Source organism: Coregonus lavaretus, assembly GCF_964263955.1.
Source record: "Coregonus lavaretus genome assembly, chromosome: 20".
NCBI classification, from domain to species: domain Eukaryota; kingdom Metazoa; phylum Chordata; class Actinopteri; order Salmoniformes; family Salmonidae; genus Coregonus; species Coregonus lavaretus.
This window is the reverse complement of record NC_140007.1, coordinates 12012392-12038935: the sequence shown is the minus strand read 5'-3', so window position 1 is coordinate 12038935 and position 26544 is coordinate 12012392. Positions and strand designations below refer to the sequence as shown.

General features: G+C 48.9%; 1 protein-coding gene across 1 annotated transcript in view; it reads right to left on the bottom strand.

The window, feature by feature from the left end:
* The window catches only part of LOC311147615 (protein bassoon-like), a gene marked incomplete at both ends in the record, with an annotated part of 63406 nt that extends 37743 nt beyond the window's left edge, over nt 1–25663 (bottom strand). The window contains one exon of the mRNA XM_084184352.1: nt 25211–25663. Within this exon, the coding sequence (XP_084040478.1) occupies nt 25211–25663 (453 nt within the window). The remainder of the gene's footprint in view (nt 1–25210) is intronic.
* Between the last annotated feature and the right edge of the window lie 881 nt (nt 25664–26544).

The window sequence follows — 26544 nt, the reverse complement described above, 5'->3', positions numbered from 1 at the left end:
GGTTTACCATCTGAGTTTTATAAGCACTTTTGGGGGTCTATTGGGGAGGATTTTTATGAAGTGGTGTGTGAATCTTTTCATGAGGGCTCTCTAACTGTATCTTGTCAACGTGCGGTACTTTCACTGTTGCCAAAAAAGGGGGATTTGGCTCTCATAAAAAATTGGAGACCTGTTGCTTTGCTGTGTGCAGAATATTAAAATTGTTTCTAAATGTCTCTCAAACAGGTTGAAAGAGTATCTGGGATTGTTGGTCCACAAGGACCAGTCCTACTGTGTACCTGATCGCTCTATTGTTGACAACTTGTTTCTAATAAGATATGTTTTAGACATTTGTAAACTGTCTGATGTAAATGTGGGTTTACTTTCTTTGGATCAGGAGAAGGCTTTTGATCGTGTAGACCACCATTACTTGTTTAAAACAATGAAAGCCTTTGGGTTTGGGGATGTTTTTTTGTCTTGGATGAATTTACTGTATGCTGGGGCCTCGTGTATGGTGAAGGTGGGGGGTGGTTTGAGTTGCCCCATCCCTGTCCAAAGGGGCATCAGGCAGAGATTGTCACGGTTTCGGCCGAGGCTGCCTCTCTTCCTTGCTCGGGCAGGCTTCGACGGTCGTCGTCTCCGGAGTACTAGCTGCCACCGTTGAATGTTTCTATGTTCGTTTGGTTTTGTCTTGATTATGTACACCTGTTTTCGTTTAGAGCTAATTAGTGTCCTATAAGTTCTCGTTGTGTTTGTCAGGTGTTGTGTGTGATTGTTTCGCTGTCGTGTTTGTGCGCTACTGTTGACCGTTTGCTCTTTGTAGCTTTCCTCCTCTGTTAAGGAGGGGAATATTGCACATGTTTAGTGCGCTCTTTTGTTTACGCCTGTGTGCGGATTTTCTCGCCTCCGGGCTCTTGGCTCGTGTATTTGAGTGTGCTTTCACTAAAGTCTTTTGGACTTATTTTCTGCGTCCTGCGCCTGATTCCTGCACCACACCCACCTACAGCACCTACTGACAGAATCACACACCTGAAGGATGGAATCAGCAAGAGCCGCAGCAGCACATGAGTCTCTGGAGGATCGGGTCCGTGAGCAGAATGACCAGATCCTTCGTATCGGGACCGCCCTGCAGGACGTTATTAACACCCTTCAACGCTGGGAGACCAGAGGGACACCTCCAACTCCATCTCCCCTGCCATCACCATCGGCCAGTCAGCCCATTCAAGCTCCGGAACCCAGGGGAATTCAACTCTCGCTCCCAAGGGCCTATGATGGGACCGCTGCCGGGTGTCAGGGCTTCCTTCTACAGGTGGAGCTATACCTGGCCACTGTGCACCCGGCGCCCTCTGGACACGAGAGCGTGTCCGCCCTCATCTCCTGTCTTACCGGCAGGGCGTTGGAATGGGCCAACGCTGAGTGGAGGAGAATAGACGCCACCACCATCACATACTCTGAGTTCTCCCGCCGCTTCAGGGCGGTGTTTGACCATCCACCTGAGGGGAAAGCGGCGGGGGAGCGTCTGTTCTACCTCCGGCAGGGGAGGAGGAGCGCCCAGGAGTTCGCTTTAGAATTCCGTACTCTAGCGGCGGATGCAGGGTGGAATGAGCGGGCCCTCATCGATCACTACCGCTGTAGTCTACGAGAGGACGTCCGTCGGGAGCTGGCCTGCAGGGATACCAGCCTCTCTTTCGATCAGTTAGTGGACATGTCCATCAGGCTGGACACCCTGCTGGCTACCCGCGGACGTTCCGAGGGGGGTCCGTCCATTTCATCCTCCAGCGCCTCCGAGCCGAGCCCTATGGAGCTTGGGGGCGCTGGCGCTAGAGAGAGGAGGGGTCGGAGTACGAGGGGGCCCGTCTCCTGCACCAACTGTGGCCGTGGAGGACACACCGCGGCTAGGTGCTGGGGATGGTCTCCTAGGGGAGAAGACGACAGGCTCCGCACTGGGGAGTCTTTCCAGGTGAGTAGGCGCCCCACTTACCCAGAGCTCTCTGTTGCGCACTTCTGTATACCTGTGCGTTTTCCACAGGTAGCACCTCATTCCCAGCATAAGGCGCTGGTAGATTCAGGCGCGGCTGGGAATTTTGTTGATAGAACATTTTGTTTAGAATTAGGGATTCCCCTTCTTCCTGTTGACGTCCCATTCCCCGTTCATGCCCTAGATAGCCGTCCGTTGGGATCGGGCTTGATCAGGGAGGTCACGGCGCCACTTAGGATGTGTGCGCAGGGGGGTCATGAGGAGATTATCCAGCTATTTCTGATCGACTCGCCTGCGTATCCGGTGGTGCTGGGCATGCCCTGGTTGAGTATCCATAACCCGTCTATTTCGTGGCAGGAGAGGGCTCTGATGGAGTGGTCTGCCCAGTGTGTGGGTCGATGTTTAGGCGTTTCCGTGGGGGCTACCTCGGTGGAGAGTCCAAACCAGGTGCCCGCATTGCACATTCCCCCGGAGTATGAGGATTTGGCTATTGTGTTCAGTAAGTCGAGGGCGACGCAGTTGCCTCCCCATAGGCAGGGAGATTGTGCGATAGACCTCCAGGCAGGAGCTGCGCTCCCACGGAGCCATGTGTATCCTCTGTCTCAGGAGGAGAAGAGAGCTATGGAGACTTACATAGACGAATCTCTGAGACAAGGATACATACGGCCATCCACTTCCCCTGCGTCCTCAAGTTTCTTTTTTGTGAAGAAAAAGGATGGAGGGTTACGCCCGTGCATTGATTACCGTAGTCTCAATCAGATCACGGTGAAGTACAGTTATCCACTTCCTCTGATTGCGACCATGACGGAGTCATTGCACGGGGCGCGTTTTTTCACTAAATTAGATCTCAGGAGCGCGTACAACTTGGTGCGCATTAGGGAGGGCGATGAATGGAAGACAGCATTTAGTACCACCTCGGGGCATTACGAGTATCTTGTCATGCCATACGGGTTGATGAACGCTCCTTCAGTTTTCCAATCATTCGTGGATGAGATATTCAGGGACATGCAGGGGCAGGGGGTGGTCGTGTACATAGATGACATTCTCGTGTACTCGTCTACCCGAGTCGAGCATGTGGCTCTGGTGCGCCGAGTGTTGAGGAGGCTGTTGGAGCACGACCTGTATGTCAAGGCAGAGAAGTGTCTGTTTTTCCAGGAGTCGATCTCCTTTTTGGGTTATCAGTTGTCTGCGTCAGGGGTGAAGATGGAGGTTGACCGGGTGTCAGCCGTGCGTAATTGGCAAACGCCAACCACTGTTAAAGAGGTGCAGCAGTTTTTGGGGTTTGCGAATTACTACCGGAGGTTTATCCGGGGTTTTGGACAGGTGGCAGCTCCCATAACGTCTCTTTTGAAGGGGGGTCCAGTGCGTTTGCAGTGGTCAGCCGAGGCGGACAGGGCTTTTGGGAGGCTGAAGGACCTGTTTACTTCGGCTCCGGTGCTGGCGCATCCGGATCCCTCTTTACCATTTCAGGTAGAGGTGGACGCATCAGAGGCCGGTATAGGAGCCGTGCTTTCGCAACGGTCCGGCACGCCACCTAAACTCCGCCCCTGTGCCTTTTATTCCAAAAAGCTCAGTCCGGCGGAGCGAAATTATGACGTAGGGGACAGGGAGCTGTTAGCCGTGGTACAGGCCCTAAAGGTGTGGAGGCACTGGCTTGAGGGGGCTCAACACCCTTTCCTCATTTTGACTGACCACCGTAACCTGGAGTACATCCGGGAAGCTAGGAGACTGAACCCTCGCCAGGCGCGGTGGAACTTGTTTTTGACCCGGTTCGTATTTAAGATCACGTACATCCCTGGGTCACAGAACGGTAAGGCAGACGCACTCTCGGCGGTATGACACGGAGGAGAGGTCCGTGGAGCCCACTCCCATACTGCCGGAGTCTTGTCTGGTGGCACCGGTAGTGTGGGAGGTCGATGCTGAAATCGAGCGGGCGTTGCGCACCGACCCTAGTCCTCCTCAATGCCCGGAGGGTCGGACGTACGTTCCGCTCGAGGTTCGGGATCGATTGATCTATTGGGCTCACACGTCACCCACCTCTGGACATCCTGGTATAGGCCGGACAGTGCACTGCCTTAGTGCTAAGTACTGGTGGCCCACGTTGGCGAGGGATGTGAGGGTTTATGTCTCCTCCTGCTCGGTGTGCACCCAGTGTAAGGCGCCTAGACATCTGCCTAGGGGTAAGTTACAACCCCTGCCCGTTCCACAACGACCATGGTCTCACCTCTCGGTGGACTTCATCACTGACCTTCCCTCCTCACAGGGGAATACTACTATACTGGTCGTTGTGGACCGGTTCTCTAAGGCCTGTCGTTTGCTCCCTATGCCGGGCCTTCCTACTGCCCTACAGACCGCCGAAGCTCTATTCACCCATGTTTTCCGGCACTACGGGGTACCCGAGGATATTGTGTCTGATCGAGGTCCCCAATTCACCTCCAGAGTCTGGAGAGCCTTTATGGAGCGTTTGGGGGTCTCGGTGAGCCTCACCTCGGGTTACCATCCTGAGAGTAATGGGCAGGTGGAACGTGTGAACCAGGATGTGGGTAGGTTTCTTAGATCATACTGACAGGACCGGCCGGAGGAGTGGGCACGGTACGTTCCCTGGGCAGAAATGGCCCAGAATTCCCTACGCCATTCCTCAACTAACCTAACCCCATTCCAATGTGTGTTGGGTTACCAGCCGGTTCTGGCACCTTGGCAGCAGAGCCAGATCGAGGCTCCTGCGGTGGATGAGTGGGTGCGGCGCTCGGAGGAGACGTGGAACGCTGCACACGTCCACCTGCAGCGGGCCCTCCGTCGTCAAAAGGCGAGCGCCGATCTCCACCGTAGTGAGGGGCCGGTGTACGCACCTGGTGATCGAGTCTGGCTCTCTACCAGAAACCTGCCCCTCCGCCTGCCCTGTCGGAAACTGGGTCGGCGGTTTGTGGGGCCGTTTAAAGTCCTGAGAAGATTGAACGAGGTGTGTTACAGATTACAACTGCCTATTGAGTATAAAAATATTAACCCCTCGTTCCATGTGTCTCTTCTCAGGCCGGTGGTAGCTGGCCCACTCCAGGAAAATGAGATCAGGGAGACTCCTCCGCCCCCATTGGACATCGAGGGGGCACCGGCGTACTCCGTGCGGTCCATCTTGGATTCGAGACGTCGGATGGGGGGTCTCCAATATCTGGTGGAGTGGGAGGGGTACGGCCCGGAGGAACGGTGCTGGGTGCCGAGGAGAGACATTTTGGACCCGTCTCTCCTGACAGAATTCCACCGTAGTCACCCGACACGCCCTGCGCCGCGTCGTCCCCGAGGCCGGAGTCGGCGCACGTCTGGAGCCGCGCGTCAAGGGGGGGGGGTACTGTCACGGTTTCGGCCGAGGCTGCCTCTCTTCCTTGCTCGGGCAGGCTTCAGCGGTCGTCGTCTCCGGAGTACTAGCTGCCACCGTTGAATGTTTCTATGTTCGTTTGGTTTTGTCTTGATTATGTACACCTGTTTTCGTTTAGAGCTAATTAGTGTCCTATAAGTTCTTGTTGTGTTTGTCAGGTGTTGTGTGTGATTGTTTCGCTGTCGTGTTTGTGCGCTACTGTTGACCGTTTGCTCTTTGTAGCTTTCCTCCTCTGTTAAGGAGGGGAATATCGCACATGTTTAGTGCGCTCTTTTGTTTACGCCTGTGTGCGGATTTTCTCGCCTCCGGGCTCTTGGCTCGTGTATTTGAGTGTGCTTTCACTAAAGTCTTTTAGACTTATTTTCTGCGTCCTGCGCCTGATTCCTGCACCACACCCACCTACAGCACCTACTGACAGAGATGCCCAATTTCAGGGCAGTTATATAGTCTGGCGATTGAACCAATGCTTTGTTTTTTAAGAGCGAAGCTTACTGGTTTCTCTGTGCCAGGTGTAATGAAGGGTCCCACGATAGCACTGTCTGCGTATGCAGACGACGTGACAGTTTTTATTACAGGGGGTGAGGATGTTAAGGTTCTCTCAAACGCTTTAAAGGTGTATGAGGGGGCCTCCTCAGCTAGCGTCAATTGGGGAAAGAGTGAAGCGCTGTGGGCAGGTCAGCTTCAGATGGGGTCTGCTCCACGGATACCAGGGGGGCTTCAGTGGGGCAGAGATGGGATGAAGACTTTGGGGATTTTTCTAGGCTTTGATGTCTTTCAGAAAAAGAATTGGGAGGGTGTAGTGGAGAAAGTGTGTGCCAGACTGTCAAGATGGAAATGGGTGCTGCCCCAGCTGTCTTATAAGGGAAGGGTACTGGTAGCTAATAATCTTGCTGCCTCTACCCTGTGGCACAGACTAATGATTTTGCAGCCACCAAAGGGTCTGATACAAGAGCTTCAGAGGACCCTTGTCAATTTCTTCTGGTCTGGACAACACTGGATTAAAGCTGCAGCCCTGTACCTGCCACTGCACGAGGGTGGGCAAGGCCTGGTGGACATTTTCTCTAGGATCATGGCTTTCCGGCTTCAAGCAGCCCAGAGACTGTTGTACAGTGACGGTTCTAGCTGGGTTGACACAGCCTACACATTGATGAGGAGAGCGTGCTGTTTGGGCTTAGACAAGCACATTTTCCTCTTAAAGCTGGAGGGGGTGAGTTGTCTGGCCTGACTCCTTTTTATGAGTCTGTTATGCAGGCTTGGATATTTCTGATCAAGTCCCTTAAGGCCTGCACGACACCAGGGATGTGGCTTTTTGAAGAGCCTCTTTTTCACAACACTGCCATCCAGTCCCGTGTTCTGGGTTCAGATAGCCTACGTTCATGCCTGTTAGGCGTGGGGTGTACTAAGCTGGGTCATCTGATGCGGAACAGGAATAGGTCGTTGGAGGAGCTGGGAGAAAGAGCGGGGATCCGATCGTCTCGCTTACTGAGGAAGGTCGTCGCTGAGGTCTGTGACTCCTTGCCAGTACTTCATCTGCAGTATGTGACTGACACTTCCAATTCTGATCGGTGGAAGGAGGGTCTGGATTATGTGTTCCCTGCACTGATTGTTAGTGCTGCGGCAGGGGCATTCGAGGAGGACGTGGGGATGCTGCTTTCCTTCGATACCGCGGAGCTGGGGGAGTTCAAGGAGGTGGGAAAGAAGGCCATGTACAGAATATGTGTAAAGGTGTCCCATGCCTCTTCCCTGGAAGGGGTAAAATCGACGAGGTGGGCGGGTGTGCTTGGTCCAGGTGCCTCCCCAAAAGGCTGTTGGCGATCATTATACAAACTGCCTATTGATAAGAGGACAGCTGACCTCCAATGGAGGATAATACATGGAGCCATAGCCACCAACATGTATCTGGTACACCTGGATCTTACTGTTGGGGAGGGGTGTCCATTCTGTGCTGAGTCTGATACTCTGGCACATCTGTTTTTACAGTGTCCCTGGTTGGTCGGGATGATTCACCTGATCACTAATTGGTTCTCAACGTTGGGAGAGGTTTTCTCTTCCCAACTGTATATACACTGCTCAAAAAAATAAAGGGAACACTTAAATCACACAATGTAACTCCAAGTCAATCAAATTGTCCACTTAGGAAGCAACACTGATTGACAATAAATTGCACATTCTGTTGTGCAAATGGAATAGACAACAGGTGGAAATTATAGGCAATTAGCAAGACACCCCCAATAAAGGACTGGTTTTGCAGGTGGTGACCACAGACCACTTCTCAGTTCCTATGCTTCCTGGCTGATATTTTGGTCACCTTTGAATGCTGGCGGTGCTTTCACTCTAGTGGTAGCATGAGACGGAGTATACAACCCACACAAGTGGCTCAGGTAGTGCAGCTCATCCAGGATGGCACATCAATGCGAGCTGTGGCAAGAAGGTTTGCTGTGTCTGTCAGCGTAGTGTCCAGAGCATGGAGGCGCTACCAGGAGACAGGCCAGTACATCAGGAGACGTGGAGGAGGCCGTAGGAGGGCAACAACCCAGCAGCAGGACTGCTACCTCCGCCTTTGTGCAAGGAGGAGCAGGAGGAGCACTGCCAGAGCCCTGCAAAATGACCTCCAGCAGGCCACAAATGTGCATGTGTCTGCTCAAACGGTCAGAAACAGACTCCATGAGGGTGGTATGAGGGCCCGACGTCCACAGGTGGGGGTTGTGCTTACAGCCCAACACCGTGAAGGACGTTTGGCATTTGCCAGAGAACACCAAGATTGGCAAATTCGCCACTGGCGCCCTGTGCTCTTCACAGATGAAAGCAGGTTCACACTGAGCACATGACAGATGTGACAGAGTCTGGAGACGCCGTGGAGAACGTTCTGCTGCCTGCAACATCCTCCAGCATGACCGGTTTGGCGGTGGGTCAGTCATGGTGTGGGGTGGCATTTATTTGGGGGGCCGCACGTGCTCGCCAGAGTTAGCCTGACTGCCATTAGGTACCGAGATGAGATCCTCAGACCCCTTGTGAGACCATATGCTGGTGCGGTTGGCCCTGGGTTCCTCCTAATGCAAGACAATGCTAGACCTCATGTGGCTGGAGTGTGTCAGCAGTTCCTGCAAGAGGAAGGCATTGATGCTATGGACTGGCCCGCCCGTTCCCCAGACCTGAATCCAATTGAGCACATCTGGGACATCATGTCTCGCTCCATCCACCAACGCCACGTTGCACCACAGACTGTCCAGGAGTTGGCGGATGCTTTAGTCCAGGTCTGGGAGGGGATCCCTCAGGAGACCATCCGCCACTTCATCAGGAGCATGCCCAGGCGTTGTAGGGAGGTCATACAGGCACGTGGAGGCCACACACACTACTGAGCCTCATTTTGACTTGTTTTAAGGACATTACATCAAAGTTGGATCAGCCTGTAGTGTGGTTTTCCACTTAAATTTTGAGGGTGACTCCAAATCCAGACCATGGGTTGATAAATTTGATTTCCATTGATAATTTTTGTATGATTTTGTTGTCAGCACATTCAACTATGTAAAGAAACAAGTATTTAATAAGATTATTTCATTCATTCAGATCTAGGATGTGTTATTTTAGTGTTCCCTTTATTTTTTTGAGCAGTGTATTTGGGCCAAAGTACAGGTTTAGTCAAAAAGGTGTAGTTGTGTTGCTTAATTTTGTGTTAGGGGCAGCAAAATTAGCGATATGGAAGACCCGAAAGAACAGTATTCAGGGACAGGGGTCTGTGGATGTGATGGGAATGCTGGCAGCGAGACTAAGGGTTGAGTTTGCCTATTATAAACTTGTCAACAATATTGATCTGTTTATGAGTATATGGGGTATTCAGAGGCTGTTGTGTTTAGTTACTGTGGAGGAGGAATTGAAGTTGTGTTTTTAATTGATGTGTAACTACGGTTTTGTATGAGTATTTATTTTTATTGTGTGGTGGGCTCCCAGACCCAATAAAGATTTTTTAAAACTCTCTCTCTCTCTCTCCCTCTCTCTCTCTCTCTCTCTCTCTCTCTCTCGACAGTGACCTTGTCAGGGGGGTAGTGACTGAGAGCTGCCGTGCAGCGCTGACCTGCTGATGAAAGGCAATACCTCTGCAGCTCTATGCTGTACTGCGGTCAGGCTCAGACATGACAGGCAGGAGAGAGGGAGGGACCGGGAGGGAGAGGGATGAAGGGACACAGAGAGAGAGAGGAAGGAGAGAGAGAGAGAGATAGGGAGAGAGATATGGAGAGGGAGAGAGAGATGGAGAGCGAGAGGGAGGGAGAGAGTATTTCAACTATTTGCACATTGTTATAACACTGTACATAAGCATAATATAACATTTGAAATGTCTCTATTATTTTGAAACCTTTGTGAGCGTAAGGTTTACTCTTCCTTTTTGATGGTTTATTTCACTTTTGTTTATTATCTATTTCAATTGATTTGGCAATTTAAACATATAGTTGAAGTCAGAAGTTTACACACACTTAGGTTGGAGTCATTAAAACTCGTTTTCAACCACTCCACAAATGTCTTGTTAACAAACTATAGTTTTGGCAAGTCGGTTAGGACATCTACTTTGTGCATGACACAAGTAATTTTTCCAACAATTGTTTACAGACAGATTATTTCACTTATAATTCACTTTATCACAATTCCAGTGGGTCAGAAGTCTACATACACTAAGTTGACTGTGCCTTTAAACAGCTTGGAAAATTACAGAAAATGATGTCATTGCTTTAGAAGCTTCTGATAGGCTAATTGACATAATTTGAGTCAATTGGAGGTGTACCTGTGGATGTATTTCAAGGCCTACCTTCAAACTCAGTGACTCTTTGCTTGACATCAGGGGAAAATCAAAAGAAATCAGCCAAGACCTCAAAAAAAAAATTGTAGACCTCCACAAGTCAAGTTCATCCTTGGTAGAAATGTCCAAATGCCTGAAGGTACCACGTTCATCTGTACAAACAATAGTACGCAAGTATAAACACCATGGGACCACACAGCCATCATACCGCTCAGGAAGGAGACGCGTTTTGTCTCCTAGAGATTAACGTACTTTGGTGCGAAAAGTGCAAATCAATCCCAGAACAACAGCAAAGGACCTTGTGAAGATGCTGGAGGAAACAAGTACAAAAGTATCTATATCCACAGTAAAATGAGTCCTATATCAACATAACCTGAAAGGCCGCTCAGCAAGGAAGAAGCCACTGCTCCAAAACCGCCATAAAAAAGCCAGACTACAGTTTGCAACTGCACATGGGGACAAAGATCGTACTTTTTGGAGAAATGTACTCTGGTCTGATCAAACAAAAATAGAACTGTTTGGACATAATGACCATCGTAATGTTTGGAGGAAAAAGGGGGCTGCTTGCAAGCCGAAGAACACCATCCCAACCGTGAAGCACGGGGGTGGCAGCATCATGCTGTGGGGGTGTTTTGCTGCTGGAGGGTATGGTGCACTTCACAAAATAGATGGCATCATGAGGAAGGAAAATTATGTGGATATATTGAAGCAACATCTCAAGACGTCAGTCAGGAAGTTAAAGCCTGGTCGCAAATGGGTCTTCCAAATGGACAATGACCCCAAGCATACTTCCAAAGTTGTGGCAAAATGGCTTAAGGACAACAAAGTCAAGGTGCTGTAGTGGCTATCATAAAGCCCTGACCTCAATCCTATAGAAATTTTGTGGGCAGGACTGAAAAAGCGTGTGTGAGCAATGAGGCCTACAAACCTGACTCAGTTATACCAGCTCTGTCAGGAGGAATGGGCCAAAATTCACCCAACTTTTTGTGGGAAGCTTGTGGAAGGCTACCCGAAACATTTGACCCAAGTTAAACAATTTAAAGGCAATGCTACCAAATACTAATTGAGTGTATGTAAACATCTGACCCACTGGGAATGTGTGTCCAAATAAATCATTTTCTCTACTATTATTCTGACATTTCACATTCTTAAAATAAAGTGGTGATCCTAACTGACCTAAGACAGGGAATTTTTAGCAGGATTAAATGTCAGGAATTGTGAAAAAATGAGTTTAAATGTATTTGGCTAAGGTGTATGTAAACTTCCAACTTCAACTGAATGTTTCCCATGCCAATAAAGCCCTTTGAATGAGAGAGAGAGAGAGAGAGAGAGAGAGAGAGAGAGAGAGAGAGAGAGAGAGAGAGAGAGAGAGAGAGAGAGAGAGAGAGAGAGAGAGAGAGAGAGAGAGAGAGAGAGAGAGAGAGAGAGAGAGAGACTAGCTGCTGACTTCTACTGGAAGCTAATGACTCTGAACACACACCTCTATTAACTACATTGTGTGCATGCTGCGTCTAAAATTAGCACCCAGCCACAAATAACAACAAACATTAGGCAGGAGGGAGGAGCTGTACGGCAGGTGCTTCATTACATTGATATCACTGGTCCTGAGATTTTGTGGTTCAAGGTGATTTAGATGTAACCTAGTCCCAAATCCGTTTGTCCTCTCTTGCCAACTCCTTGACAGTCATTGTCACGCCAAACATAGAATGGCAAGAGAGCAGAAAGAGCTAATTTGAATGAGGGGAGGTCTTACAAACACAGGTTCTTTGAGGTGGAGAAGGGTGGGGCTGTATACGTCTTATACGAGATATGGCGAGAACATACTTACAGTGCATTTGGAACGTATTCAGACCCCTTGACTTTTTCCACATTTTGTTACGTTACAGCCTTATTCCAAAATGGATTAAATACATGTATTTTCTCATCAATCTACACACAATAACCCATAACGACAAAGTGAAAACACATTTTCAGAATTCTTTGCAAATGTATTACAAATTAAAAACAGAAATACCTTATTTACATAAGTATTCAGACGCTTTGCAATGAGACTCTAAATTGAGCTCAGGTGCATCCTGTTTCCATTGATCATCCTTGAGATGTTTCTAAAACTTGATTGGAGTCCACCTGTGGTAAATTCAATTGATTGGACATGATTTGGAAAGGCACACACCTGTCTATATAAGGTCCCACAGTTGACAGTGCATGTTAGAGCAAAAACAAAGCCATGAGGTTTAAGGAACCGCCGTGGACCTCCAAGACAGGATTGTGTTGAGGCAGAAATCTGGGGAAGGGTACCAAGAAATTTCTGCAGCATTGAAATGACCCCAAGAACACAGTGGCCTCCATCATTTTAAAGGGAAGAAGTTTGGAACCACCACGACTCTTCCTGGAGCTGGTTGCCCGGCTAAACTGAGCAAACGGGGGAGAAGGGCCTTAGTTAGGGAGGTGACCAAAAACCCGATGGTCACTCTGACAGAGCTCCAGAGTTCCTCTGTGGAGATGGGAGAACCTTCCAGAAGGACAACCATCTCTGCAGCACTCCACCAATCAGGCCTTTATGGTAGAGTGGCCAGACGGAAGCCACTCCTCAGTAAAAGGCACATGACATCCCGTTTGGAGTTTTCCAAAAGGCCCCAAAGACTCTCAGACTATGAGAAAAAAGATTATCTGGTCTGATGAAACCAAGATTGAACTCTTTGGCCTGAATGCCAAGTGTCACGTCTGGAGGAAACCTGGCACCATCCCTACGGTGAAGAATGGTAGTGGCAGCATCATGCTGTGGGGGATGTTTTTCAGCGGCAGGGACTGGGAGACTAGTCAGGATCGAGGGAAAGATGAACGGAGCAAAGTACAGAGAGATCCTTGATGAAAGCCTGCTCCAGAGCGCTCAGGACCTCAGACTGGGGCGAAGGTTCACCTTCCAACAGGACAACGATCCTAAGCACACAGCCAAGACAGCGCAGGAGTGGCTTCGAGACAGCCAGAGCCCGGACTTGAACCTGATCGAACATCTCTGGAGAGACCTGAAAATAGCTGTGCAGCGACGCTCCCCATCCAATCTGACAGAGCTTGAGAAGATCTGCAGAGAAGAATGGGAGAAACTCCCCAAATACAGGTGTGCTAAGCTTGTAGTGTCATACCCAAGAAGACCTGAAGCTGCAATCGCTGCAAAAGGTGCTTCAACAAAGTACTGAGTAAAGGGTTTGAATACTTATGTAAATGTGATATTTCAGTTTATTATTTTTTATACATTTGCAAAGATTTCTAAAAACCTGTTTTTGCTTTGTCATTATGAGGTATTGTGTGTAGATTGATGAGGGACAAATTTAATCCATTTTAGAATAAGGCTGTAACGTAAAAAAATGTCAAAAAAGTCAAGGGGTCTGAAAACTTTCCAAATGCACTGTAGATTTCTGGATTTACTCAGTGTAACAAAGTGTCCTCAATCACTCATTTATGATTGCAAACACTGCAACAAAGAGCCATTGTTAAACATTCTAAATTACACTAAATGACTGTATCAAAAAGATACAAAACACTGCACAAGCCAAGAGTGGACATGAACATGTGTTACTATACATTACACTAAATGTCAAACACTGTGTAGTGGATCTAACATAAAGTCTGCCTCATAAGCATCTTTGGCCTTATAATCTCTGTCAATGGCATTTTAAGTCGCACAAATAGCTAATAGTGGATGCAAAAGAAATAAGAACCCATTCAGGTTGAGCGCATATGAGATCATGGTGAGAAGTACCATTGATTTGATCTGTGAACAAGCCAGAGGGGTGATGGAGAGATCTGGTGGAAGAGAGGAAGGAAGACAGGAACACATTAACAGCTGTTGCCTAGTCGCAGAAAAGACCTAGTGATTCCTTCAATTAATTCAAAGCCAAATTTCATTACAAAAGATGCCATGAATTACACAAGGCCAGCCAAGGGGAGCACAGATATGAATGACTTGTTTCAGGGGTCCATGAGTGTCACGCCCTGACTCAGGGGACTCTCATATGTTGAGTCAGGGTGGGAATATTCTATGTTGTGTTTTCTATGTTGATGTCTAGGTGTTGTATATCTATGTTTGGCCGGGTGTGATTCCCAATCAGAGACAGCTGTCGCTCGTTGTCTCTGATTGGGGATCATACTTAGGCAGCCTATTGGCACTAGTTAGTTGTGGGATCTTGTTCCGTGTGGAGGCTTGTTTAGTGTTCAGCCTTAGGACTTCATTATTATTTAAATAAACATGTACGCATTTCACGCTGCGCCTTGGTCTGACCCGTCCTTCAACGAACGTGACAATGAGTCTCCCAATTCAAGGACTGCTAAAGAAAAATTGGAAATCACAATTTACAATCAGTTTTAAATCAGGATTCTAAGTATGCTGTAAATACAGTATACTGTCAGTTTCAATCAAATCTATTGTTAAACGGCTCATCAGTGGCAGATTGATCAAGTCTGTTCCTCTCTCCTCTGTGTGGAGGGATGGAGTAGTGGCTGCTGGTTAGTGGAGTCACTGGACATTTTGGAGATTCAAATGGGTTCCCAGCTGAAAACGTTTGAATCCCACTGCTCTACAGGGAAGCTATTGTTGCTCTTTTCCAATCTTAATTATACTTTGCAAACATCTGGCTACATTATAAAATGTTATATTTTAATCTTAAAACAAACGAACAGAAGCGTCTGGTTAGGGCCCCACTATTACCAAAGGGCATCTCCAGAAAGTATTTATATTAGGCCTATTTGATTTAGCCTAGTGTAATATTGTTGGATTCTTTACCTCTGAAAAGAACACATGAACTTTGTGAAACTGTCAAACACATGAACTGTGTAAAATTGTCAAACACATGTACTATGTCAAACTGTAAAGAATTATTGTACACATTTTGTGTTGGAATCCACACGTGTTACAGATCTAAGAAGAAACAATGTTTGTTGTTTTTTAACACATAACTTCTAAGAGTGTAGGTAGACGGACATCCCCCTCCCATGGCATGGGGCTTTTAATGAACACATCACTTCATTTCATTCAGCTACATCATTAACCTGTATAGTTAGAGCTAGCCAGCCTATCAGCCACCAACATACTGGAGCACGGTGATAGAGCCTGTAGGCTGGCACGCACACACACACACACACACACACACACACACACACACACACACACACACACACAGGCACACGCGCACACGCGCACGCACAGGCACAGCACGCACGCACGCACGCACGCACGCACGCACGCACGCACGCACGCACGCACACACGCACGCACACACACACACACACACACACACACACACACACACACACACACACACACACACACACACACACACACACACACACACACACACACAGGCACGCACACAAACACACAGGCACACATACACACACAAACCCACAAACACACACACACACTGACAGGAGATGGATTCCTACATGGGTGTACAGAGCTTTATGCACCATTAGAATAGCTATAATAATATAATCAAATTATTATGCAGCGTTATTATTGAAAGTATCAGTAATGTGGGTATCTTTTTCATTTCAAATGGAGATACGTATGTTCATCTACGATTTGCCTGATGTTGCTTTCAATGTCTTGAAGTGAGCTGACCCAGAGAGAACAAAAGGTCATGGGTGAACATTTGAGAGGTGAGAGACAGAGAGTAGGATTAGAACAGTTCACTGCCAGTCACGCCAAGTCCATACAGTCAGAGGGTGGTAAATGGCATCCACAATATGGTGGTGAATAGTTATTTTCACACACACACAACATACAGGGTGGCAGCGTTTATACACGTATGATTGGTGAGGGGGAAGCTCTGCTCCGAGTCCAACTTCTTTCATTTCCTGCAATTGACTGGTTCAAGAAGACTCTGATTGCGTCCCAAATGGTACTCTATTCCCTATAAAGTGCACTATATAGGGAATAGGGTGTATGGGTTCTGGTGAAAAGTAGTGCACTATAGAGAATAGGGTGTAATTTGGGACACACCCACCCTCATATTCCTCCCCTCTATCTTTACTTCAGGTCACCACTCCAAATGAATATTCTCTACCCCCACTGATTTACTTAACGGTAATAATCAATGTGGTAAGAGGATGAATGAATGTTAGATATGTCTCCTATATCCATACAGGGTGAACACTGGGAGAAGGGTTGCTTAAAGGTAACAGGGATTGACTCCTATTTGCTCAGAGTAAGACTCTACACCTTGTCTTTTCATTCTCCCCCGCTTCCCCTTACAACTCCCTCTCCTCTCCCCTTCCCTCTTCCTAATCCCTCAATTTGAAATCCTGCCCTACCTCTTCTCCCCTCCTCACTCCTTCCTCTAACTCCTCCTCTTTTCCCCTCCTCACTCCTTCCTCTAACTCCTCCTCTTTTCTTCTTCTCAATCCTTCCTCTAACTCCTCCTATTTTCCCCTCCTCACTCCTTCCTCTAACTCCTCCTCTTTTCCCCTCCTCACTCCTTCCTCTAACTCCTCCTCTTTTCCTCTCCTTTCCCTCCTCCTCTTCTTTGTCCTCTTTTCCATCCTCCTCTTCTCTATCTCTCTTTTTCCTTTACCCTTTCTACCCCTCCCCCTCCCTCCTCCTCAGCAGTGAGGGGTGTGTTCTCCGCCACCTCTCAGTTCTGCTGCCCCTTTCTTCACATTAGGGAGAGAACGTTATTTATAATAAGGGTTACAGGGAGAAAATCGGACCTCTCTGAAATGAAAATGGATGGCCCTCACTTAAGCAAAATATATTTTACAGGAATGTTGATAGCACACATGGATGCTGGCCAGACCACTGTGGACAAGAGTAAGGGTGGAACGATCTCCTTTATAGTAAAGGTATTGCATGAATCTATCATCGTATTTGCAGGTCCGAGAGAAAATGGCCTTTTATAAACATTTCATGCAATTCTACGTTATTTTACATATTAGCAGAACCTTTTTTAATACCACAACAAATTACCAAAATGACAGGCTGAGAAAGGACAGAGAGACAGGGCTATGTGTTCATCTTATCATATTTCTCCAATGCCAAATCAGTGAGTACGGTTACATGCACACATCCATGCGATTATTGTGGATAGTCAGATTAATATAATAGTTTCATTAATTAATTAATTAGCGAGTAGAACGATTCCCCAAATGGACACATCTGAAAAGGCTACCTGATGGCACTCGGATAAATGCAGAAAATCGGCAATCAAAATAAACGTTCTACCGAACATGTTATTTTTGGGAAGCAAATTTTGATTCGGAGTTCCGACATATAAAGTTTGTATGTGAAAACTACTTCTAAGATACATACATTCCATTGTTCTGAACTCACTTCACTCGTGCTAAAGAAGGAGGCTTGCTCGGCTGGTGCTAGCACATGTGCAAATCAAATACACTGCTGTTATGCTGATTAAGGTGTTTACATGTCCTAATAATTCGAAAGATTACTCAGAAAACCAGGTGTTTTAATCAGCTTACACTTACTTTGATTTTGACCTCACGGCGATGAAGATAAACAGAATAAGGTGTTTACATGACAATTGCATAGTCTATGCCTACTGCCATAATCCATTTAATATCGACTTATTAGTGTGCATGTAAACGTACTCATTGAGTCTTGTTTGCAACGTAACTGTCCCTGTTTGCAAATAATTAAATCTGAGACGTCATTAGGAATCTGAGCATAGTAGGCTACTTTCAAAAGCTAGGCCTACCTTTCCACCCCAGACAGTAGGCCTACCAACGCAGAAAAATATAAGCTTTAACTGCTGGCTACTCTTCTTCCGTGACTTAACCCAACGAGAGGTCACAAGTGTTTCCCTAAAAGCTGACTGGGTTTAAACATCTTCTACTGTACAGAAAGTGAATAGCTTAATCAATTGATAGTGACAGAATTAGGTTACTTCCCAAGCAAAGTCCATGTTATGTCTCCTCGGCTATAGAAGGTTGTAGCTCAGCCTCTGAATGTCAAAGAAACTAAACAATGATATTCCAATATGCATCAGAGTCAAGTCTTTCCCGAGTATTTTACAGCTTGTTTTTAGCATAAAGTATTGCAGACCAAAACGCACTTATAGATCACTTTATATAATCTGATCTGTTTTATTTTCTTCCAAATCTTAAACTAACAATGGGTAGACCTGTGCTTTTTGCCATTTTCTTTAATAAAAGGTAGGCTTATGGCATACCCTCTCATACCCCCTCAATTCGAGTCTTGGTTTTAACTTAACAGCCCTTCACTGAAATGGAGTTAGGATATTTAAAGAGTGCATGGTGGGTGGAGGAATTGGCAGACAAATATATATATATATATATATATATATATATATATATATATATATATATATATATATATATATATAGCAGCCTATAGCCACATTTCTTCTGTCAAAGACCTACCTCTTATTTCTTAGGAAGAAACAGGCTCCAACACAAAGCCCTCTTGTTGTTAGTCCAATTAAAATTAAGACGGTTTAAATAAATTATGCCAAATGGAATTTGCCTACTTTCAGCACCATGAGCTGTCCATTTCCGATTGATTGTGCCGCAACTGCTGCTTCAAGTTTCAGCACCACAATGTAAGTTACCTGGCTTATTGTGAGGTCAATAACTCTGATAAATACATAATGGGCAAGAAACACATTGTTTTTATTGAAATCAATAATAGTAGTAGTAAGCTATTAAAGTTGACCTCCGGTCCTCCTCATCTTAGCGCTTTCCTTCTCAAACTGAACAGAACATAGGCTATAGGCTAGTCCAGGTGCAAGATATAGTTTTTTCAGCTGTTGTATTGTGCACTGAAGTCCACAAGCGAAGGGAAAAGGTGTAAGGAGGAGAGCGCGTAGATGCAAGAAGAAATTATACAACGAACAAATGATCATGCGGTTTGTATGTGACTGCTATGAAAGTGAACTGTGTTTGCGGTTATCAGGGGTGTATTCATCCCTCCGGCGCGCTGATTCGCCGGTCTACTGGGCCACCGGTCTGAGCGCACCACCTCGGCAACACCGGAATGGAAACCCAACACACCCTAATCAAATCCAGCGCACCTGCACCTCATCATCTCATCACTACCCCTATTTAGCCCTGGACTGTTCTGTAGGATGTTGTGTGTGATTGTTTTGCTTCGTGTCATGTACTCTATCTTTGTTTATATTCTTTGTCATTGTTTGAGTAAACCTTGACCTTGTTAATTCCTGCGTCTGTGTCCTGCCTCTTCATATCCTCAGTACTCGTCACAGAATCACACACCAAACAAAAATGGATGCAGCAGGAGTTTCCCAGTGCCTCGACCAGCACCAGCAGCAGCTTGCCCAGTTGAACGCCGCCATGCAGGAAGTGCTCCAAACTCTGCATAATCTGCCCAGCGCGCCGGTTCTACCTCAGGGAGCGGCGAGTGCCTCCAATCCACCTGTCCCCAGGCTATCACCCACTTCTGCGGGAACCCTCGCCCTACTGGAGCACTTTGACGGTAAAATTACAAAAAATAGAGGCTTCCTGCTACAGGTTTCACTTTATCTGGCGCGTCAGCCTGGGGCATATCCATCTGACCAAGCCAGAATAGCGCTGGTGATTTGGCTTCTAAAGGGGAAGGCGCTGGATTGGGCCACGGCAGTCTGGGAAGGAGAGGAGGCAGTGGCACTACCCTACCCCACCTTCCTCGCTCAGTTCAGGGCGGTGTTTGATCATCCCACGGAGGGAAAGGACGGGGGTGAGCGTCTCCACCATCTACAACAGAGAGAGGGGCCCGCGTCCGAGTACGCTCTGAGCTTTCGCACGGTGGCGGCGTCTTCCGGCTGGAATGAGCGTGCTCTGCGTACAGCATTCAGGAGAGGCTTACGGGAGGACATTAAGACGGAACTTGCATGTCGGGACGAAGAGATGGACCTTACCCTTATCACCACGTCCATCCGTCTTGACGAAATGTTGCGAGAGAGACAGCGTTCCCAACACCTCCCGGAGCTTCGACGCACACCCCATCTAAGCTATGGAAGCCACCCTGATTCCGAGTCCTCACCCATGGAGGTGGGCAGCACCCCCTACACCACCACGGCACACAGATCTCCTGGCGGCTCCCTATCTAGGCGGTATGACTCCCGTCGCTGCTCCGTGAGTGTGACGACATCTCCTATCACAAAACCATTGTTTTTAGTTCCCATAACGGTGACTGGTTATTCCTTCTCTTCCATTTCTACTGCAATGATAGATTCCAGATCAGCGGGGAACCTTATAGATAGGGAGCTGGTTTCTGAATGGGGGTTGCCCACCGTGCCACTGCCATCTCCGCTACACGTCACCTCATTGGACAATCAACCCCTTGGGTCAGGCACCATTATGCACGTCACTCTCCCCATCACAATCACCATTCCCACACTACCGGAGCACCACAAGGAGCTGTCATTCCACATCACCACGTCACCCCTTCACTGGATCGTCTTGGGATTGCCCTGGCTCAGACTACACAACCCCACCATCAATTGGATCACCAAGAGGATCACAGCCTGGTCTACCTCATGCAGGAAGACCTGCCTGCCGGTGGTTTGTTGTCCCACGTCAGTGGAGAGTCCAGAGTCCACCCTCCAGCCCAACATTCCATGTGAGTACGCAAATATCTCCGATGTCTTCTCTTCATCTAAGGCTACGTGTCTCCCTCCTCACAGGCCCTGGGACTGCGCCAATGACCTGCTGGAGGGACAACACCCCCCGAAGAGTCGCATTTACCCCCTTTCCATGGCGGAGACTGAGGCCATGGAGAAGTATGTGGCAGAGACCTTGACACAGGGGTTCATCAGATGCTCTACCTCTCCTGCCTCCGCCAGCTTCTTCTTCATGGCGGAGGCAGGAGACGGAGGACTGAGACCATGCATTGACTACAGGGAGCTGAACGCAGTCACCACCAAGTACCGGTACCCCCTCCCTCTGGTTCCGTCGGCCATCGAGCAGCTACGAGGGGCCCGGTACTTTACCAAGTTGGACCTGAGGAGTGCCTACAACCTGATCCGAATCCGGGAAGGAGACGAGTGGAAGACGGCATTCAGCACTACCTTAGGCCAATATGAATACTGCGTCATGCCCTACGGCCTCGCCAACGCACCATCTGTGTTCCAGTCCTTCGTCAATGACGTGTTCAGGGTCATGCTGAGTAGACAGGTGGTGGTGTACATCGACGATATCCTGATCTACTCGGCTACGTTCGAGGAGCACGTCAGGGACGTCCGAGCTGTCCTACTCCACCTCCGGGAACACAGCCTGTTGGTGAAAGGGGAGAAATGTGAATTCCACCAACAGGCCATCTCCTTCCTAGGATACATGATCAGTCCTCAGGGGGTGTTCATGGAAAGAGTGAAGACTGACGCCGTCAGGTCATGGCCAATTCCCACCACCATCAAGGGACTACAGAGCTTCCTGGGCTTCTCCAATTTCTACTGCCGTTTCATCAGGTCCTTCAGCTCCATAGCCGCCCGCTCACCACTCTCCTTAAGGGTGGACCTCAGAAGCTGACCTGGAACCCTAAGGCTGACGATGCCTTCAAGAGGCTGAAGGAGAGGTTCACCACAGCGCCCATCCTAAAACACCCAGATCCCTCTCGTCCTTTCATCCTGGAGGTGGACGCATCGGAGGAGGGCGTGGGTGCGGTCCTCTCCCAGCGGCACGGTAAGCCAGAGAAAATGTATCCCTGTGCCTTTTTCTCAAAAAAGCTTACCCCCGCAGAGAGGAACTATGGAGTTGGAGACAGGGAGCTGTTGGCGGTGGTCCTCGCTCTGGAGGAATAGAGACACTGGCTGGAGGGCGCAGTCCATCCATTCCGGATTCTTACTGACCACCGGAATTTGGAGCACATACGGGCAGCGAAACGGAAGATCTCTCATCAAGCCAGGTGGGCCCAATATCTTACTCGATTTCAATTAATTCTGTCCTACTGCCCAGGATCCCAGAATGTGAAAGCTGACGCACTCTCCAGGATGCACCATACCGGAGAAAGGAAGGATCTGGGAGGCCCTATCCTGCCCTCGTCTCTCATCGTTGCACCTGTCATTTGGGATGTAGATAAAGACCTCCGCCTGGCGGCTCAGGAGGACCCGGCGCCTGCCAACGCCCCTCCGGGGTGCATGTATGTACCCACCAGTGTCTGGGACCGCCTGCTGTTCTGGGCGCACACCACCCTTACGGCAGGGCACTCCGGTATTACGCCCACCCTGCATTCTCTAGTACAAAAGTACTGGTGGCCCACCTTGGCTTCTGATGTGTCCCGCTATGTCAACTCCTGTTCCGTATGTGCCCAAACGAAGACAACTCGGAACGCCCCGGCAGGCAAACTAGTTCCCCTCCCAGTGCCTCAGCGACCTTGGTCACACCTATCCATAGACTTTGTCACCGACCTTCCACGTTCTGACGGCTTCACCACAGTCATGGTGGTCGTAGATCGGTTCTCCAAATCATGCTGTTTTTTGCCACTAACTGGTTTTCCTTCTGCTCTCCAGGTCGCTGAGGTCCTGTTCCAACAGGTCTTCCGGCATTATGGACTTCCGGAGGACATCGTCTCAGACCGTGGCCCCCAATTCACCTCCCGAGTGTGGAAGGCTTTCCTGGAGAAGATCTGGGCCACGGCCAGCTTCACTTCTGGGTATAGGCCTCAGTCGAATGGGCAGGTGGAGCGTATGAACCAGGAGCTGGGGAGGTTTCTTCGCTGCCACTGTCAGGACCGGCAGGGTGAGTGGGCAAGGTTTCTTCCCTGGGCAGAATATGCCCAGAACTCCCTCGTTCAATCCTCCACGGGGCTCACTCCCTTCCAGTGTGTCCTGGGGTACAAGCCGGCCCTGGCCCCTTGGACACCCAGCCAGACCGATGCGCCCGCTGTCGACGAGTGGTTCCACAGGGCTGGACAGGTCTGGGACACAACCCATGCCCATCTCCAGAGAGCCATTCGTCGGCAGAAGGACTAAGCCGACCGCCACCGCAGTGAGGCCCCTGTATTCCAGCCTGGGGATCGTGTCTGGCTGTCCACAAAAAACCTCCCTCTCCACCTGCCCTGCAAGAAACTGAGCCCCTGGTTTGTGGGGCCGTTTAAGGTCCTCTGGCAGATAAATGAGGTATCGTACCGGCTGCTCCTTCCCCCTCACTACTGTGTTTCACCCACTTTCATGTGTCTCTCCTTAGGCCGGTGGTTCCTGGTCTTCTGGCGGATGCCGTCTCCCGGGTACGCCTCCTCCACCCCTGGACATTGACGGGAGTCCGGTGTATGTGGTGAGGGTTCTGCTGGAATCCAGGTTCCGTGGCGGACGGCTCCATTACCTGGTGGACTGGGAGGGGTATGGTCCTGAGGAGAGGAGCTGGGTTCCGGCTGGGGACGTTCTGGACCCCAACCTAATTTGGGACTTCCACCGTTGCTGATCGGCCTGCTCCTAGTCGTCGGGGTCGTCCTCCTGGCCGGCGACGTCCAACGGCTGGAGCCGCGTGTTCGGGGGGGGGGGGGGGGGGTACTGTCACATCTCCTCCCGTTGCTCCCCTCCGGCGCGCTGCTTCGCCGGTCTACTGAGCCACCGGTCTGAGTGCACCACCTCGGCAACACCGGAATGGAAACCCAACACACCCTAATCACCTCCAGTGCACCTGCACCTCATCACTACCCCTATTTAGCACTGGACTGTTCTGTAGGATGTCGTGTGTGATTGTTTTGCTTCATGTCATGTACTCTTTGTTTATTCTCTTTGTCATTGTTTGAGTAAACCTTGACCTTGTTAATTTCTGTGTCTGCGTCCTGTCTCTTCGTATCCTCAGTACTCGTCACAGAAATATAACGTTGTTCCGTGCTTCTCCAAGCATGACCCTCCCCTGGACTAGATTTCTTTTTTTAATACTAAACCCTCCCCTTGACTGAAATTGAAAAAACATGACCCTCCCCCATTTTCCTACAGGTACCCATTCTGTACATTTCTATCCATCCCTTACATCTAAGTGCACCTCTGGGTATTTACCCTACACCCTATACACTCCACCCTGCCTCAGTAGACTAATGGAGATTCTGTCATCGTCTCGAGAGGAATTACTGTCACTTACCAAGAGACACACACACACAAAGACGCACACTGTATCACAAATATGGCCTACATACTGTACAGTACACATCACTAACATAGCGTAAACATGCACATACATATTTTATACATGAACGGACATGCTCTTCAAATTGTATACTATATTTTCACTCCCTCTTTCTCCCTCCTCTCTCTCTCTCTCGGCCATGTTTCTTAAACACTCCACTTCCCACCCTCTCTTCATCATTTCCCTACATTCTCTCTCTCCCTGGTCCCACTCCCAGAATATAATGCACCCAAATGACCCTCACAATAAGACATGATGGCAGGCCGACCAGAACTCATCTCAACACTGCGGTGGAGTTAGCTCTGTGCCTCGGTGGCTATCTCCGCTCCAGAGAGAACACTGCTTTGTCCGCATCCTCGGGGCACAAAATACGCAACATCATCTCCTCCCTCACTTCATTCTCTAAAACCCGCCTGCCTGGTGCTGCCAGCCTGCCTGCCCGCTAGTTCAGGGGAAGGACAGAGAGACGTCCCCCCCGTCACTCTCCTGACAATGGCTGCTGTCAAAACAGAAGCTGACAAGTCAGGGAGCGAGACCAACGGAGACGCTAAGATGGCCTGGAGGGACACCCTAATGACAGCAGGCTCTGGCGGGCTCCCTCAGAGAAAGAGAGGTCAGAGAAATGGGAGACACCGGAGATGGGAGCGCTTCACACTCATTAAGGAAGGGCCTTTTCTATGTTTGGGACTCAGAGATTGGAGAAGTCAAAATGACTGTGCATATCTGCATGAGAGAGACTAGAGTCTATAGAAACGTACTTACTTCTCACACCAGGCCTCTTCAAGGTCTCTAGATATAAAAGGATGTGCCTATTTTTGTGTCTAAATGAAGGGGTAAGGTGCCCCTTAAGAGCTGATCTGGAGTCAGTTTTGTTTAGTAGACTGGTTTCATTCCCTAAGTATGGAGAACACTGATCCTAGACCAGTGCTCTGGACTGGAGCCAATGGCACCTCTAGCTGTATTAGAGTCAGCATGTTAACAGGCAGTGCTTGTTGCTTACCTCTGTGAGGTGGGGGTTGGGGTTGAAGCCACACTGGTTGCAGACGGTGGAGCGGCACTGTGTGCAGGTGTCGTAGTTTGGCAGGGCCGGTGGATTGGTTAGCTCCGTGGTGGAGCATAGTGGGCACAGCTTGCTGACGGGCATGGGGGCGATCTGGGGAACCGAGTAGGGTGAGGTGGGGGTGATCCCCCGGTCCGGAGACATCGAGGAGGAGCGACCCGACCGGCCCCCCGAACCGCTGAAGTCCACCTGGAGGTTCCGTCTGGAGGCGTGCTGACCGGGCTGACCGGGGCTCTGGCCACGCTGACCGGGACCACCACCCATCCCAGCACCCATCCCTGGCCCATGACCCCCGTGGCCTGGGCCTGAGCCATGGACAGGGCCTGGGCTAGACTGCTGCATCGGCCTGTGGCTTTCTTGGTTGGCCAGTCTCTGACCTCCTCCTCCACCCATTCCTCCAGCCATCCCTCCATAGCCAGCCTGCATCCCAGGTTTAGGACTCCCAATAGGAACCCTGAAGAAAAACAACAGGAATCAAATTAATTTCAAATATAACATCCCTTCTGTTTAGATGGGACCTAGAGTTTTTTACATATCTAAAGATGCCTACATGACAAAGAAGTTCTATAGGTGTTATGGGTAACTATAGGACTAGATCTATACATGACAATGGAGTTCTATCTATTCACGAGACATCCATAGTCTATACACCTAAATCTACAGGAGCCTTACATAGCCTCTGAAAGTGTTCCCGTTCAGCAGGAATCCTACTACCATCCTTGTTATGGCTGTGTAGAGAGAACATGGGACATTAAACAAGTTGACATTAGCAGCGGACATTTGCAACTATCTGGTCAAACCATGGAGCCTCGCAAACCAGGTTTACAACTCTTCTACAGACTGTGAACAAGATATTTGGGTGTTTGGTCAGTATCACTGAATCTTTTCATTCATAACTGATGTGATCTGGGAAAAGCATAAATGTGGATCAAAGAGAACCACAGTAGTTCCGGCCAATAATTTGCTTAATTTGCTTCAGTTGTTTCATGGGAGTTTGACACAAGTATTCGTTGTAGGGATAGACCTATTTTGCGACAGCCCAAGTCAGTATGAGACATTTGCTTTCAGCTACATGTGAATGTCACGAAATCTCTCTCATCCACCCCCACACCTTAGATCTGAAGTTACTGTCTCCAAATTCACATCTACTCAGGGCCCTGCGAGCCAGACTTCACCTAGTGATCTTCACATGGAGCAGACTTAGGGAAGCTGTGCGTGCGTGTGCACTTAATGCAGTCTCATCTGGTCTAATGATGTTAAATGTCTCCTGGCAG